Genomic DNA, 13,716 nt, shown 5'->3' with positions numbered 1-13,716 from the left:
TGATAAATATTTGGAACTCAAAATCTTATAAAAATAAATCCTGATGTTTTTTGACATGTAAATGGGAAAAAGTACTATTTAAAAAAAGAAAGAGAGAAGGAGAAGCTTGGTCACAAATGAACAAGTGAAGGTCCAAATTATCATAACTGGGGTACAAACCCAGAGTAAGACCACCATCAAGTCTGAGTTGATCAACTCTGAACCACCTGAGCTACAAATTCATCAGTTCTTCTACTTCCCTTATATTGGGACTGCTTTGGGCCCAGGGCCTGGGTTGGATCCAAACAAATAGGTGACATTTAGCTGCCTCCAGAAGTGGAGAATGAATGAATGTGGGACCAAGGAGTCAGGGCCATCATTATAGTTTTAAGTCCTAGAAATTGATTGTGTCTAAAGGTGAGGGCTGTGTGTATATAATACTAACTTAGTACAATGGAGAATGTATGGGCTCCTAGATATAAGCAGGAGGGGGGGGGAGGAAGTATTTCCTGGAGTAATCAAGGAGTCTTCAAGGAAGAGAAAGCATTTTCGACAGGACCTGAAAGACAGTATTTATATAGAGAGGAATGATGCCCATTGTAGGATGGGCATGTTTCAAGCAGAGACAGGAAGGTAAGAGAGTGCCAGGTGTACTCAAAGAGATCATGTTAGGGGAGGATTCATTTTGGGCAGTATAAGAGTGGAAAGGATAGAGAAATGTAAGTTGGAGCTAATTTGTGAAATTCCAGGCTGAGGAATCTAGAGTTTTATCCTATAGGCATTGTGGAATTATTTTCAAGCAAGAGACAGTAAGGATAGAATTTCACATGGCCAAGAATGAGTATTTCTGTAAAACAAACAAACCCCCCAAGCCCTAAACAAACAAACAAAAAACCAACCAAACGAACATTTTCTTGTTTTAGAATTGCATAGGAATGACAAAAAGGAAAGAAACTGCTTACAAAATACTACATTTCTAGTCTCTATAATGATATTACTGAAGACTGAGGTGATTGAGGACAGTTAACAGGACTCAGAGGGTGTGGACACACCTATATGAAGAAAAAAAATTGTGGTACAGAATTGTAACTAGAATCAATGATGCCAAAGAGTTCACTGGTATCAAGACATCTGGAAGGCTATCTAGAAGTTATGAAAGAAAAGTTGGAGGATGAGGGAGGTGTTGGGCACAGAACTGTTCAGGTAATGTAATATGAGAAAACATAAAATATCAGTGAATGACTGTCTCATATGTTGCTTCTTTCTTAGCCAGTGATTTTTGATGGCAGAAGTATACTGTTATTTTGTTGTTCAGTTGTGTCCAACTTTTTGTGACCTCCTTGGCGTTTTCTTGGCAGAGATACTGGAGTGTTTGCCATTTCCTTTTCCAACTCATTTTACAGATGAGGAAACAGAGGCAAACAGGGTTTAGTGACTTGCTGTAGGAGCAAGCATCCTAGCATACCCAGGATGACTGCTAGTAAAAGTTCTTTGATCTGCTTTTCTAAAGGAAAGCAACTCAAAAGGGGTCAATAACCTTACTTTGATCAAACATATATGTATATATATTCATACATATATGTATACACACACATATATATATCAGCTCCCTGAACTTCAGAAAAAACAAGCAGAAATTACAAGCAGACAAAAATACACACAGAGAAAATAATACAATTCAATAGACCAACAGAATGGGCTTCTAGCTGTCTGACCATTACATACATACAGTGTTAGTTATCAGAGAGAGAAGCAACAAATTCTGAGTTTTCAAAGCCGGGGGGCTCAACAGCTGCCCAGAGTCTTATCTGGTCAAATCATAAAACTCTTCCTATAAGTCAGCCCCAATATGTGTGTGTGTGTGTGTGTGTGTGTGTGTGTGTGTGTTTGGCTATGAAGAAAACAGTGTTAGATAATATTTTTTGCTAGAAAATGGGATAGACAGTAAATAACAATAATTTGGCTAGGATTTTCTTAGGTGGACATAATCATGGTTTAATGTGTAACAGGCACTGAGGGAAGGAACAGGGTGTATGTGGGGCAATAGCTCTTGGGCTAGAACGTAGGATGGGCCTTCTCATATATTTCTGGAGCTTTTAAAAGGACAGAATGAAGTTTAGGCTATTTTTATTCTGTAGACCTAACTTAAATAACCAACTGGGAAAGTTTTCTTGCTGAATTGTAAAAGTAATGGTAACAAAAAGAGAAGAGGGAAAAAAATACTTTGGTAGAAGTAAATCTTTCTAAAAATATCTCCACGAACAGAAAATTTGGCAGAAACACCTGGATTCTTGAGGTAATTTTACTTAACGAAATGCTTAAAACACACTTTTTCTTAAATAATGACAAATGTATGAATACAGCAGTTTCCAGTGGGCAAAACCATATCTTCTTATTCAAGTAAGAAGTGCGAAGACATCAGAATTTCATCATGCTATACCATGATCTCTTCTGAAGTTTGGTAGCCAGTTTGAAACAGTTTCATTAAAAAAAAATTTATTAAGGACTTTCCCTAAACACCACCTCCTTTGGGGATGACTACCTAACTACAACCACAACAGAAATGCAGACATGAACTACAGTGCTTAGGAATGCACCAGTCAAAAATGGGAGTGTTTTAACATGAGCAGTCTACTTCTGTATCAATGAGAGTTTCCCTATTAGACTTTACAAAACTGTGCTCTCCCTTAAAAAAATAAGCAAAAGTTTCCTCTACTAACTGGCAGCCAAAGAGGCACTAAACTTTAAGGAGTGGATTAGAGGGTGGATTATTTTTAGTCTGACTATGAATGGAAATAGAAAGATCTAGATGGATTTCTGAGAAGAGCTGGGAAAAAAAATCTTAGGAAGTCCAAAGAAAATGAATTGTAGAGAGGGACTAGATGCCCTGGTTATTAGTTCTCTAGATGATAGCAATTACATGGAGGCTTTATTTATCATTTTTTGAAGAGTATAACAAAGAAGAGGAGGGATCGTTCCAAAGAAACCCCAAATATGTATAAACAGCTATCTTTTTATGGGGGGGGAGGTGTCTGACCTATGATTTTATTGGTGTGGACTATACCTAGTATAGAATTTCTCTCCACCATTACAAACGGGTCACTCATCTGTAATATTTAGTCTTAGAGAAACACCTTGGGGCACATGATGTTTTGATCATAGTTATACAACTAGTAAGTGTCAGAGGCAAAACTTGAAAGAAGGACTTTAAAGCCTTTTTTGTCTAAATTTATATGTCTATAAATATATTTATGTAAGACAATCTCTTTGTGTGTGTGTATATATACATATATACAGTTATCTACTGATTTTATAAGTGGTTATATGTACATATATATATATATAACTATGCACATGTGTATATATATAACCATTTATAAAAGCAATATATAATGCTAGACATATATACACATGTATGTTTACATACATACATGTGTTTATACTTAATGTTATTTTGGAATAATCTTTGGTCTTTCTGTCTACTGGTTATGTGAATGAGGACAATTAAATTTAATTGGATAACATTTTGCACAAGGAAAGTTGGGCTCAACACAAAAAAGCATTTCTTAATAGTGAGGTCTGACAGCCTCCGACTGCAGCAGTCTGCCAAGGGAAATGGCGGAAGAAAGCGTCATCTTTTGAGTCATTCAGAACTAGATTGGACAAAGCACTTTAAAAATACACCACAGGAAACAACCTACTGCTGTCAAGGGAATAGAAAAGAGAACCCAAATAGATCTTTTCCATCTCCAATTTTAGTTGATTTCATGCAGTTTGAAAATAGATTGGTAGAATAAATACCAATTCACTGAGAAATGGGACATATTCTATAGAGTGATTGTTATTTAATGTCAGTAAAGCTCTTTATAGCCCCATCTTTTTTAGCAATTGTAGCGCAGAGAAAAATAATCCAAATGCAAATGTGCTTTCCTGAGCCTATGGTAATCGTTAGTCAACAACACTGATACACCAAGCCCAATGTTCAGGGTATGGTAGGAAGTATCACAGTAGGATGTTGTCCTCAGAATGCTTAAAAATCTACTGAGAGATATACAATCTACAGTTGTTGGCTTGCAGACAGGTCTGACCATCTGTACTACATCAGTGAATTTTTATCTAGAAATGTACAGAAAGAAAGTATGAGTGAATCGCATGGGGACTCCAAAATATTTCTTGGCTAATGTTTATGTGGGGAGAAGGAATTAGGCTGAAAGAAACCCATATTTATGAATTCATTTTTTTTCCCTACACTTCTACAGCAATGGCTTCCAGATACTGTCCTGTTTAAATTATGTTTTCTTTTTCACCGAGTTATAGCCAAGAAATTACTTATACAAATAAAATCTCTGGTTTTATAGAAACAGTTTAATGAAGTTATCAAAATATTTTCTGTTGTCCTCATTAGACTAATTATTCCTTTTAAAGTGATCATGGGTAAACCTATATGATATGACCTTTGCGTCAGTCACCACATGTGACTCTGGACTATTGCCCCCTTGTGGCAACTGACTTGCTTTTCTATCAACTTGGGGACAGATTCTTGAACTCTTTCCCACATTCAGGGCAGGTCCCTGGCTTTCTGTTTATCCACTTAGGCATATCTCTGTTCTCTTTACCATACTAATACCACACTTGTATGAAATTTATGATTTTTCTTATAACTGCTGGTCAATTCACTTGAAACATTTGCTTCTCTCACCAGCAGTTTGATCTAAGCTGTGTGCATGTAAATAGCCATGCAGGGCATCAGATTTCTCCCATGTACTATTTCTCTTTTTAGTGCATGGCTCATTCCTAATTAAGCATCATTAAAGAGCCAGCTCATGGCTGGCTTATCTTTTCACTGCCTATTCTAGGTAGAAGAGTGGCAGGGACGGTGAGATGGTGGAGTGGGGGCAAGGAAGGAGAGACAACAGAAATGGGAGGATGATGTTCAGTCTTAGACAGTATTTCCAAGTAAGCTAAGTAGGTCTTTGATGTCTCCCCTTTATAGATCTGGAACAATGTTGGCAGGGGTAAAAAAGTAGACCTTTGTTTCAGTGATAGCTTGGTGCCATTAAAAACATATAACTTTTAATTTCCTGAAAATAATACAGTTAATTTTCCTCCTTATGTTCACTTTTGGGTCCAATTTATTGTCTGTTTACAGTACCCCTTTTTTGATGGGGGAAGACAAGGCCCAAGGTCACACAGCTAGTAAGTGGGTCAAATGTCTGAGGCCACATTTGAACTCAGATCCTCCTGAGTCTGGGGCCAGTGCTCTATTCATTGTGCCACCTAGCTGCCCCTGTAGTACCTTTTTAAGATATATAGTCTGATGGACAATCTCTATAGGCTATCTTTACATTTGCCTAGCACAGTCTAGGTTATAAGCATTCTTTATCTATTTGGTTTTTCCTGTGTAGATTTTTGAGTGACCATGAAAATATTAAGTGGTTCTAATTGTCTTGGTCTTAATGCAGTGTATAATGATGCATGTAAATGGGACTTGGAACTGAGACCTATTCCTTGACTATGTGCAGAATGTAGTCTAGTTCTCCATTTTTTCTTGCTCTTCAGACAAGGTTATATAGACTCTTCAGATTTAAGCTGGCAATATTAGGAAAGCAGCATGTCCAGTGGAAAGGGAGTGTTGGATTTGGAATCAAAAAATATCTGCTTAAATCCACATTCCTACCTCTGTGGATCACATGTGTTTTTGTGATTAGATTATAAGCTCCTTAAGAACAGGGGGTGTTTTTAATCTTTCTTTGTATCCTTACTGCTTGACACAGTGCCCAGAACATTATTGGTGATGTAATCTTAGGCATGGCATATCTGTAAAATAAAAACATTGGACTGGGTGAGCTCAAAGGTTACCCCCAGCTTTGAATCTCCCATCCTGTCATCCCAGTAATACAGTGTATAAGTGGTTTAGACCACAGATGGTGGGAATACTCATGGGGTTGAGAGATGCTGTTTGTCTTCTTCACACATTTCCTCCATAAGGAAAGACAAAATGTACTTGGTCTTTGGGAGAGATCTAACTTTGAACATCATCATTAAAATTAATGACATTTATAGAAAAGCTTTAAAGTTTGCAGAATGTTTTATAGACATTATCTCATTTGAAACCTCAAAATAATTCTGTCAAGTGGGTACTGCAGGTATTATTGTAAATGCCATTCTCTTTCCTCTTTTGCCCATTTTTCAGATGAGGAGACTAATTCAGAGAGGTTAGGTTACTTATTTGTAGATGGTCCCAAGGCTAGCAAATTTTAGGGGCAGAATTTGAATCCAGGCCTTTTTAAAAGCTGCCAAGTTTGATCTTTTGTTCATTGTGATACTACTATCTATTAAAAGTCTTAATTATACTGAATTTTTATGCTTTAGGAGCTGTAGTTCCTTTGTTACCAGAAATAAAGCAAGGGATTCTTCTGGCCACATATGTATGTGTTATATCAGTGGGGAATTTGTATGTAAAGGAGAGAGATGCCAAGTTGTGTGGACTGATCTGTCCTTGTTAACATTAGAATAAACTGGAGCTAGTTAATACTTATAGAGAGCTTTTAAGGTTCAAATATTATTTTAACCATGTTATTTCGTTAGAGTCTCAAAACAACTCTGTCAGTATTACCATCCCAATTTTATAGATGAGGAAAGCAAAGCAAATATTGGTAACATTTAGTAGCCTGGTTTATTTTTTTTTCAACCTTTGTGTTTTCAGATCTACAACCGCTTAGATGTAAACTGCTGTGGATTCAGACCTCAGAAGGAGGATGCCTGTGGTCAGAAGGGAGTGAGGCACAAATGTGATAACCAAGACACAGTGGAGCTAACACACATCATTCAAAGAAAGCATGACCCAAGGCATTTGGTCTTTATAGACAATAAAGGCTTCTTTGACCAAAGTGAAGATAATTTAAATTTCAAATTGTTAGAAGGAATCGAAGAGTAAGTTTTTGGATTATAATAATAATGAGCTCATACTGTTTTCTGTGCTGAAAAGTAGCAAAGTTGAAAGAAATTAGGATTTATGCCCTACTTTTAACAGAAATATAATTTCTGTCTCTTAAGAAAGGAGGCAGGAGTTAGGGAAGTAATGCTAAGTAGAGCAAAACCTAGGCACACTGGAATTATCCCTGTTACCATCTCATGGCTCCTATATGCTGTCACTTTCAAAGGTTTGTGATTTCATTGGCAGGAGTACTACTTCCACCAATGCAAGTGACAGCCTTTTCACACCTTCTCATCCTGTATGTCAAATCAAGTCAGCATTTATCAAGTGACAACTATGGGCTTTAAGCACTGGGGATTCAAAAATAATGAAACAATTCCCACTTTCAAGAATCCTATATTCTGTTTGGGAAGACGCTATTTATATATATATATAAGTATATGTAGTATGGCTATACAGAATAAAGGAAAAATATGTATCTTGTATCTTTTATATCTTATATAAAATACAAGGAAGTTAAATTCAAGGTAATCAGGAAAGGGAGGTGCTAGCACTTGCTGGGATAGTTTTCTATGGAAGGAAGCTTTGTCTTGATGGAAAAAGAAAAGAGGGCTTCTTTGAAGTAGAAGTGAGGAAGAAGTCTATTCTAGGATTGGGGATAGTTCAAATAAAAAGGCATTGAGGTGGGGGATGGAGTGCCCTGTGAGGAACAAGTAGAAGGCCAGTTTGGCTGGGCCATAGAGCAAAGGAGAGAGAGAGTAATGGATAATGAGAATGGAAAGGTAGGGCAGGGCAGATTGTAAAAGACTTTAAAAGACAAATAGGGGAACTTATGTTCTATCCTAAAGGTAATAGGGAACCACTGGAGTTTGTTGAATAGGTTAATGATGTGGTCAGATCTCTGTTTAAGGAATATCACCTTGTCATCTGTATGGAGGACAGACTTGTAATAGCCAAAGATTTGGGGCAGGGAAACCAATTAGGCAGCCATCAGAGTAGTCCAAGCAATGAGAGCCTGAACTGAGATGGTATCTATGTAAACAGGGAGAAGTGGTTAGATACAAGATAGGTTGTGGAGTTTCAGCCTCCAACAATATGAAGGGCCCATCTCCTTTTCAGATCGTACATAGATAGCCTTTTTCTTTTAGACCACATAGAATCTATAGAAGGTGAGTCTGTTAAAAGAAGTTGTTGTATTGTATGGTGATAGTCCCAGCTAAATTTGGAGAATTTATATTATGCTATATCCTAGTGATATATATCTAATACCTTCAAGAGGTATTAGAACTAAACAATTCATTATCCTATAGGATAATATATAATATATAATGAATTGTTTAGTTCTAATACCTCTTGAAGAAAATCTTCTAAGTTATAGAGTAGTTGCAATCTATATTGGTGGAAGGAATATTCCCAGTGACACGATTATAGATTTTGAACTATTGAAGAAGCTACTAATATCATTATCCAGGGATATGCTGGTAAATGTTAAATAAATAGGTCTTCAAAAAAGTGTGCATAATGTCTTTTAAAATTTAATCTTCATTATTAATATTTTCTCAAATCTAGATAATCAACAAAATAATAAAACAGGCCCTTATTTGAATATTTGTTGATTTCTAAGGTGTAAATACTCACTATGAAGATTTAGCTCTTGTGAGCAAGTCTGGCTAGCTCCAGGACACTGCTGCTACCACCCAAAAGTTATCATTGATCTTGTTATACACAAACACAGTCACACACACAGACACTTGCACATGTATACATGTATACATATTATATAAAAATATTAATATATCAAACACATACAATATATCAATACATATATAACTTTAATATATATAATATATATGTGGAACATATGTATCATAGAGTATTATGAAATATAAGGTATATTCCAATATTTTAAAAAATCTTTTCACAGCTACTACATCACATTTGATCTTCACAATCATTCCTAGGGGCGCTGGGTTATAAGTATTCACATTTTGGATTTGAGGGAACACAGGCTCAGAGAGGCCCAAAGTCAAATGCTTAATAAGTGGCAGGGAATGAGATAACTATTCCTTGTCCAATATGTTTTTTAATGTGACATGTAGCTTAAGAAAGAGCCATTCTTGTTCATGCTAAAATATTTAAATGACACTTTTGAAATATACTCTCCTGGAGAATATGGATTGGGGGGAAAACACTTGGAATTTGAGGTAATTCTCTATTTATAATATTCTTCAAAATCCCATAATTAATTGTCCACACAACCTGCTTTATCAGTGTCTACATCTTGTATATCTTTTTGTGGACTTAAGACTGAAGGTTTGGCATGCAGTGTTTTTCTTCTTCTCTGTACCCAAATCATCCTTTTTTAGGAAGGAAAAGTCAGGTACATAGGAACTATGTTACATAATAAATAGGTAGCCTTAAATGCCTCTTTAAGTTAAAGCTCCCTAGAAATAATAGTCACCAGAAGACATCATCGGGGACCATCCATCTTGAGTTCATCTGTCTCTTTTGCTAGAACTAGACTTTCAGATGTGAAAAATGAGTTTAAAATGGAAACTTTTAGAAATATCTATATAACTTGTACACTGAAAACAAAATGAATAAGTATTTAATTCAAGATTTATGTATAGAATAGATTCATTTATCAGTTTGTTTTGAAGAATCAATAAATACACTATTTCATATTTAGAAAATGTTTTTCTTCCCTTTGGGGAGATTGGATTAATTTTTAAGGCTAGCTTCCTCTCTCCCTCCTATGATTGCAATAGTTTTTTCTCATATGTCTATTCTCCTATTACAATTAAATTAGTTGAACATCTATAGACTTCACAGATCATGGATTGTTAATACTTCATTGCATGAAACTTTTATTCTACAGTTTAGGTACTGTATGTAAGGAGGATTTTGTTATCCTTTTTAGAGTTCAGTTTCTCAGGATCCATGACCATGGCAATGTCTAATTTCCAGTTATTAAATAATTAAATAATAACTCCCAGAATAGCTACAACGATTAGATATGGGGGTGACAAAATTGATATTTACTATGCCTGCCCAGAATGACAATATTGCTAAAGTTAACCTGTGAGCTTAATGTTGGCAAGATGCCTTCTCTCTCTGTTTCCCTATGAAGCAAGTGGGCACTGGTCAGTGAGTGGGGAAACTACAGTTAATACATAGAGGAATGCATGTACCTGCCTCACTCAACTGGCCCTCATTGAAGCCTGAGGGTATTTAGGGGAGTGCCTAAGCAATGCCTGTCTCGATTGACTCCATCAAGATGTAAGGGTAGTTTCACCGCTCCTCTCCCCACCTCCCGCCAGAAGGGTCATTAGGGAATCCTGTAGGAGTTGTTGCTCCCATTATTGGCAACCTTTTTGAGAAGACTAGACTAGAATAAAGCCTGTCTGACCAGATCAAGAATGAACCTGTTAGAGGCTAGAGTCCCAAACCTCTAGCACCTCCTGTGTGTTATCTGTGAAACAGCCACTCACACAGTAAATTTCTCCAGGGAGCTCAAAGCAGCTTGTAAGTTCATACTCTCACATATAACACCCTGCTCCTCCCATTCTCAGATCTCTCAAATGATTCTTTTTTTGCCTTCTTTCAGGAGGAGGATGTTACTTGCCTCTCCATATATAGGGTGGCTGGACCAAGGCTTCAAGGCTAGAAGCTGACTGCCATTCTTAGCCCACTTGATTTAGATTTGAGGAAGTTGTAGAGGGCCAACACATGGAATCCCTTATAAGAACATTAGTTCTGTCCTTTGTATCCATGAAAAATACATGTGCCAAAATTGTTAATATAGTTTTTGTTAAACAACTATCTGCCCTGCTCTTAACTGATGGCCTATGAGCACACTCATCTTTCCTGATAATTGAAAATTATCACCATGGCTAAAGCAAAATAGATGATTAAAGAAATTTATTCAAGCCACCCAGTAGAAACTTTAATGATTCTTTATTCTGCTCTTCACTTTGTCTTTGTGGATATATCCCCAGATATCAAGATATGAGTGATATTGAAAATTTAGTTAAATCAGATGCCATTTTTCTAATATGTCACTACTAAAAGACGTATCAGTAGTGTGACAGTGACTTTAAATGTTTTTTTTTTAAACAGACAATTAGGCACTATGATTTATGGTGGATCAATGATGGGCAAAGCTATTGGCTAGTTTATAATCCTTCTTCTAAACAATTCCTAGATTGAAATGTCATTTTGTCTTTTCAGGTTTCCCGAATCTGCAGTTTCCGTTCTAAAGAGTCAGCACTTAAGGGAGAAGCTCCTTCAATCCTTGTTTCTTGACAAAGTTTATTGGGAAAGTCAAGGAGGTCGACAAGGAATTGAAAAACTTATTGATGTGATAGAACAGAGGGCCAAAATTCTTCTCACGTACATCAACGCACATGGAGCCAAAGTATTGCCTATGAATCAGTGACTTTGAAGGGCTTGTTATTAATGTAAAAAATTGGGACAAAAGTATTAGAACATAGAACTACTTGAGTATTTCTACAAGACTTCTATAGAAATGTTTCTGAAAATATTCTGGCTTCACAGAAAACATCCACTTTTCTCTTTCTCCATATATATTGAACTGGACCCAGCAGAATGTAAGTTCTTTGAGCACAGGAGATTTTTTTTTTGTACTCCCTCCCCAATACCTTATACATGTTGCATTGTATTTTAAAATGCTTTTTTGGTATTGAATTGGCCTAAATACTTGACTGATCTAATTTTAGGCAGACCAGTCAATATCATTGACTAAGTTCAGTTCAATTCAACTCAACAAACACTTTTTTGCACCTGTTATATGCAAGGCACTAGAACAGGCACTGAGAATATAAAAACAGAAACAATACTGTCCTGAAGGTGCTCACATTGATTCCAGCAGAGGAGACCTGGACATAACATATTGGTCATTTCTTGGAACATTTTGACCTCCCTAGGTTTCAGAGAACCTTGGGTTTATGATCCTTCTGTTCAGAACAGAGATGCCCAAAGAGTACGTGGTACCTCTCTCAGCATGGGCAAATGCATATCTAGGATTCACAAAAAACTCAGACTTCTATGATGACCTGTATAGAAGTATTGGATCATATGTAATAGCATAGTGCAGCCTCTAGAATTTGTACAAAAAACCCTGCCATAGCTATACCAAAAGCATAGTATTCCCAGACCTTTTGTAAATAAATTGCTTTTTCATAATAGAAACAATTCAAATATGACTATTTATATTCATAGCTCTTCTCTTTCTAAAGAGAGATCTAAATTATACCTTGTGACTTGGAACCAAGTGGTTCTTAGACTAGAAGTTGGTTATTTAGAAAATACACACACACACACACACACATACATACACTGAGGGCTTTTCTTTTTATGGGTAGAGGGGAAAGAATTTAGTTTGCCACCTTTTTTGAAATCAGTTTTATGATCCACTAAGAATTTCTTCAGATTTGGTTAGAATAACAATAGATACTTGAACCTATTTCACATCAGCTGTTAACTAAATCTATTTTTCTTGCTAACAAGAGAAGATATTATGAGTTAAATTCTGACTTGTGTGCTGTCTCGTCACCACAATTCTAATCTCAAGGCCAGTTCTCACCCCTTTCTCAATGCCCCACCTTCATATCCCATTCATATTAACATGGATGAACCAAAGCATTTTGAATAAACATTTATATAGTGTACTGTGTGCCATGCACTATGCATTTGATCCTTACAACAACCCTGTGAGGTAGGTGCTATTATTATCCTCATTTTGCAGTAGAGGAAAGTGATTATTGGATCTCATTGCCTTTGAATATTTTTGAAGAAAAAAAATAGGTATTTCTATGCTCATCCCTAAACTTTACTTTTGCTATAATTTTGGAAAAGTTACTCTTTTTTAGTTTTTCTTTTTACTTACTTGGGAAATTGATAGTGAGAGTTCATTTAATAATTGTTTACAAAAAAAATGCTACCCCACACCTGTATGCTATATGTTGCTCTTAATGTTCCTAATTTTCTCTTTTATGAAAAGAATTAACAATTAAATAGCAATATTAATAACATCATCAACCACATTTTAGTGAAATATTTTTTCTATAGATTAATTTTAATTTATATCTGCATAAATTAAAAGTAAAACAAAAATTAAATACAAGAAAAATAGGAGCAAAAATATTATTGAATCTTCCAATACTAGGTTCTCAAGGCATTTATTCATGTATTACCTTCAAGATTTTGCTTATTGTTGGGACTTGCCCTTGGCAAAATGGTAATTGAAGTTTGTCTTCATCATTCCTATTTATTCTCATATCCCTTAGTGCTACTTCTTCAGATGCTTTCTAGCTGTGTGACCCTGGTAAGTCTCTTAACCATTTTGGTCACCAGTTCAACAAAATGATGGGATTAAACTTGACCTCTAAGGTTGCTTTTCTAGCTTTTAACTCTAGTATTATGATCCTATGATTTAGGGGAGTGGTGACCAGGGAAGTGTATTTTGGGCTGGTAATTCAAAGAGATGGTGACTTGAGCCACAGGGGAGTCATTTGATGCACCAGTTTGAGAAGCAATTGTATTATTGATTTGATTAAGGTTCCCAGAGTAAAAGGTGGAAAATGGATGGTAAAGATTGGGTGAGGGGAGCAGAATTTGGTGGAGGGACTTTTCTCAATGGAGAGTTCCTTATACAGGACCAAAAACCTCCTGATTTGAAACATTATTCTTTCTAGGTGTAATGCCAAGCAAAGGCAACTTCCCAAGGTTCAAAATACCAGCATAGGTGCTCTCCATTTTATTCAGTGAAAAATGAAGAA

At 36.1% G+C, this 13,716-nt stretch overlaps 1 protein-coding gene across 2 annotated transcripts in view; it reads left to right on the top strand.

Moving 5' to 3' along the window:
• The window catches only part of GASK1B (golgi associated kinase 1B), a 53,748-nt gene extending 40,772 nt beyond the window's left edge, over positions 1-12,976 (top strand). For both annotated transcript variants that reach the window (XM_069105633.1, XM_069105634.1), the window contains exons 4-5: positions 6,686-6,912; positions 11,147-12,976. In XM_069105633.1, coding sequence (XP_068961734.1) covers positions 6,686-6,912; positions 11,147-11,354 — 435 coding nt within the window. In that variant the 3' untranslated portion in view covers positions 11,355-12,976. The remainder of the gene's footprint in view (positions 1-6,685; positions 6,913-11,146) is intronic.
• Positions 12,977-13,716: the final 740 nt, after the last annotated feature.

The sequence above is a fragment of the Petaurus breviceps genome, unplaced genomic scaffold, assembly GCF_028583685.1.
Source record: "Petaurus breviceps papuanus isolate PSGF00001 unplaced genomic scaffold, PetGlider_PUasm1.0 76, whole genome shotgun sequence".
In the NCBI taxonomy this organism is placed as follows: domain Eukaryota; kingdom Metazoa; phylum Chordata; class Mammalia; order Diprotodontia; family Petauridae; genus Petaurus; species Petaurus breviceps.
Note: the sequence above shows the minus strand (reverse complement) of the source record. Positions and strands in the feature narration are given on the sequence as shown.